Genomic DNA, 3,606 nt, shown 5'->3' with positions numbered 1-3,606 from the left:
TTTTTTATGTTATTAAAATTTCATAATAGAATTAGAGATTAATATTTTAAATTCAATAAAATATGTGGATTTTTTGTCCAACTCGTATAGTAATTTTACGTGTATATATATGCTTGTTATCTGTTATTGATGAGTGATAAATTGATACATCTATTCAATAGAGATGACAATTCATAACTGAAAAATACTGTTGATCAATTTATCTCAAATTGACCTAACTTTTCAATGTTACGTGTAAAATTGCTTTTGGTGCCAACATAAGTGGTAAAAAAAAATTTCACCATCAACGTTACATTTTTGCACTTTACCGCTAAAATAAATAAAACCCAAGTTTTTTTAGTAAGAACTACAAAATTAGATAAGACAACGCTTAGCCATCTCAACTAGATTGTCACCTTAAGACACTCTCAGAATTCAAGATCCAAAATTATTAAAAAGAAAAAGGAAAAAACAAAAAACAAAAAATACGAATTACAACCCGAAAAATGGCAGATTAAGCAAAACGAAATTGCTCTCTCCTACTAAAATCATCATAAATGAAACTACTCAAAAATGATTAAAAGTATGCCACCGATGAACATCGGCTGCAATGGGACCGAATTTGACAAGAGCATCAGCAACTTTATTGCCCATAAAACGCAAAGCGGCCAGCCACGTTTACCTCAAGTTAATTAGATTAATTAACCTTAATTAATCTGTAATGCCATTGATAAATACAGAATTAAACATCTCCATCTCATGCTTTCTCAAAACTAAACCAATCTCAATTCCTCCATTATCATTCCTACTTTCTATCATAGAAATTTCTCCACTAGTATCTATGGATACATCTTGTATTTTCTTTGGTTTTCCCCATCCAAAATCTGTTCTATAAATCTCAAATTGAGGACACCAAGAAACCCCAATAAACACATCACTACTCTCTTTAGCTTTCTTCATTTCCAAAATGTTCTCCTTTTCGTCCTCAATACTTATGTTCGTCACTCTTGTTTCGATTTCTTTTATCCTCTCGCTAATTCTTTTCGCGACAAATGCAATCTCATTTAGTGGCGGAGGAAGATAGTGCACGGAAGGTCTTTCGAGACCTTCCTCGTCAAAATCCATCCTATGAGGAGTGTAACTCTCTTTCCTGGCTTCGCCACTGCCTGTGATAGCTTCGGCATCTATTAGCATAGGGCATTCTATAATACAATTACCAAAATAATTCGTCGGTAATGGACGGTCGAAACAGGATCTACAATCTACTCCAAATGTCAAACAGATTTTTCCTTTTTCTTCTAGCATTTTTGCGTTAACGATGCAAACCACAATATAAGCTAATGAAAGAACAAATGTGGACGAATGCATATGATTTGCATTTGCATCTTCTTCTTCATTGAGTAGAGCAACAATTTGTTGTCTAAGTTTGTCGATATCTTGTCGCGAAAGCTCAAAATTGGCTCGTACCAAGTTCTCGAAATTTCGTTTGTCTCCTAAAAGGTTTAAGCTATTCGGGTTTTGATCCGAATTGGATTTTACCCAATTGTTCAAGTGAAGCATGTCAAATTCTTGTGGGTAATCAATACTTGTTCGGTCAAAAGAAGGAGTTAAATCGAGTGGTAACAATGTTGTCATGTCGGAGTTGCATATATGAGCCCATGATTTCATGAACATGGCATTACTTTTGCCGTCGAACATTGTGCGGTGTTGGGAGATGCCTATAGAAAAGCCTTGACTTGGAAAAAATGTAATTTGAAAGGCGATAATTGCAGCTTTCGCATCGGAAATCGCTAAATCAGGGACATATGGATGTAATTCAACAGCTTCCTGCATTTCATTCTGATACGAATGTGTTAGGAATTGAATCGGTTATATATTATAATTAACAAGCTGATATACGAAATAAGAAATTAAATATGCAATCACAAGAATAAGAATAAGAGATTTACTTGCAGTGGTATAGCCAAAACCAAATACTTGGGCCAATTGATGAAATTTTTTTAAAAAAAATACAAAAAAGGGGATGAAGCATCAGCGACGAAAAATTGCGTCTCAAATTTCGTTAGTGATGTCAAATCCGAGAGATTCTAAATATAATGAAATTGCCGACAGAAGTTATCTATACTAGCGACAAAAATTCATTCGTAACTAGAATTGCTTTCATTTTCTCCACGAATTCGAAGGGATGACGGACCCTCCTTGACCACCTCAATGGTTCGGCTATTTTTGTCTACATATATAGGCGAGGAGGAACACGTAATTTATTAGTAATTGGCAAATTGGTTCAAGAGTGAGAAAATTCATCCTTTACCTAAATTCCTAGCTCTCAAATCCCACGAGACCCCGATTACACTGAAAGCTCACACAAATACGTATCGCAAGAATATAAACTCGAGAACTCTCTACGCAAATAAACAATATTGTACATACCTTAAGGAGATGGTTAAATTCCGAGTTAGACTCAGCAACTATGAGCGAAACGTCGTCGTTTGGAGTGTAGAGGATGAATGGCTTCACTGTATCCACAGGCCATATGATATTTCCTACTATAGGAAGAAATTGGGAAAGAGCGAGGGAGAGAGAATGCTTAAGTCTAGGAAGTATTACTGAGTTAAAAAATGAGTGAGTTGACTCGTTTTCGGTGAGTTGATAGGAAAATATTTGCTGGGCAGGCAAGAACTTGAGCCATCTGATATCAAAATATGTAAGAGGTAGAGAGAACTCAACAAGAGGTGCTACTGAGTTGGTGAATGGAGTAACTCGGCAAACTTCGAGCATTTTAAGAGAATAGTTATAACTAATTGCCATGGCTTATAGTTTAATTGTTGAATAACAATTTATATATATAGCAAAGGTTATATATATATACTTGAGGATAAATTTTCTCATATTTCCGGGGTACCATGTTATCCATAATTTAATGGTACGTTACATATTTTAGATCGTTTAAGGTTTATATTTTAGGATTTAGGATTTTTATTTTAGCCTTTAGATTTTTATATAAATAATTAACTGAAAAATATTTGATTAATTAATTACGCATGTTAATATTTAATTAATTAGTTAATGTGTTACACATGTCATCAAATTATTGGTCTGATGCACAGATGACGCGGTACGTCGGACGTATAGTTTAATCTCTAACTTGAGTTTAAATTATAGTGTATGGGCAGTGATGGATTCACTGAGAGGGAGCTTATCGTCATTTATGGGTGCTAAATTGATCTTTTTTAGTTGTTTTACATAAAATAAATAAATAAATAAATAAAGCTTCGTTTACAGTTTTCATGGAATTTTCGGTGTTTTTCAACGAACAGTAAATGTTCAAGCCCCCATGATCTGTCTATGTGTCAAGGTTGTAAAAGACAGTAGGCTCTAGTCGGGCGGACAGACTCTCAAGGATTAAAAATGTACAAATATCAACATTTCAACAACAATATATATCAATGAAACAACTCAAATATAAATTATAATAGAGCAAACAATAAATTCACAATAAAAAATGTTTTCATCGTCGTTTAGGCAGCGGCTAGGCGATCTAGGTGGCGTCGAGATGGTCTAGACGGCGCCAAGCGGCTAAAAATCGCCTAGGAAATAAAAAAAAAACATCCAGAAGAACTAACGGGA

The 3,606-nt window shown here is 34.4% G+C and overlaps 1 protein-coding gene across 2 annotated transcripts; it reads right to left on the bottom strand.

Moving 5' to 3' along the window:
• Positions 1-311: 311 nt before the first annotated feature.
• LOC136221750 (malonyl-CoA:anthocyanidin 5-O-glucoside-6''-O-malonyltransferase-like) lies at positions 312-2,844 on the bottom strand. 2 transcript variants are annotated; one of them, XM_066009188.1, is made up of 2 exons: positions 2,410-2,844; positions 312-1,806 (listed from the first exon to the last, which is right to left on the bottom strand). In XM_066009188.1, exons 1-2 carry the CDS (start codon positions 2,785-2,787, stop codon positions 691-693), a joined length of 1,494 nt encoding a protein of 497 aa, XP_065865260.1. In that variant the 5' UTR covers positions 2,788-2,844; the 3' UTR covers positions 312-690. The 2 variants fall into 2 exon arrangements, with proteins under 2 accessions (XP_065865260.1, XP_065865259.1); XM_066009187.1 differs by having other exon boundaries at positions 312-1,818; positions 2,410-2,836.
• Between the last annotated feature and the right edge of the window lie 762 nt (positions 2,845-3,606).

Source organism: Euphorbia lathyris, chromosome 3 (genome assembly GCF_963576675.1).
Source record: "Euphorbia lathyris chromosome 3, ddEupLath1.1, whole genome shotgun sequence".
In the NCBI taxonomy this organism is placed as follows: Eukaryota; Viridiplantae; Streptophyta; class Magnoliopsida; order Malpighiales; family Euphorbiaceae; genus Euphorbia; species Euphorbia lathyris.
This window is presented reverse-complemented; position numbering and strand designations above follow the sequence as displayed.

Excerpts from the sequence above, each read along its gene's own strand:
- LOC136221750 (XM_066009187.1), bottom strand. The coding sequence starts at position 2,787 with ATGGCAATTAGTTATAACTATTCTCTTAAAATGCTCGAAGTTTGCCGA. Across the intron at positions 1,819-2,409 it reads AATTTAACCATCTCCTTAAG|AATGAAATGCAGGAAGCTGT; the intron begins GTATGTACAATA and ends CATTCGTATCAG.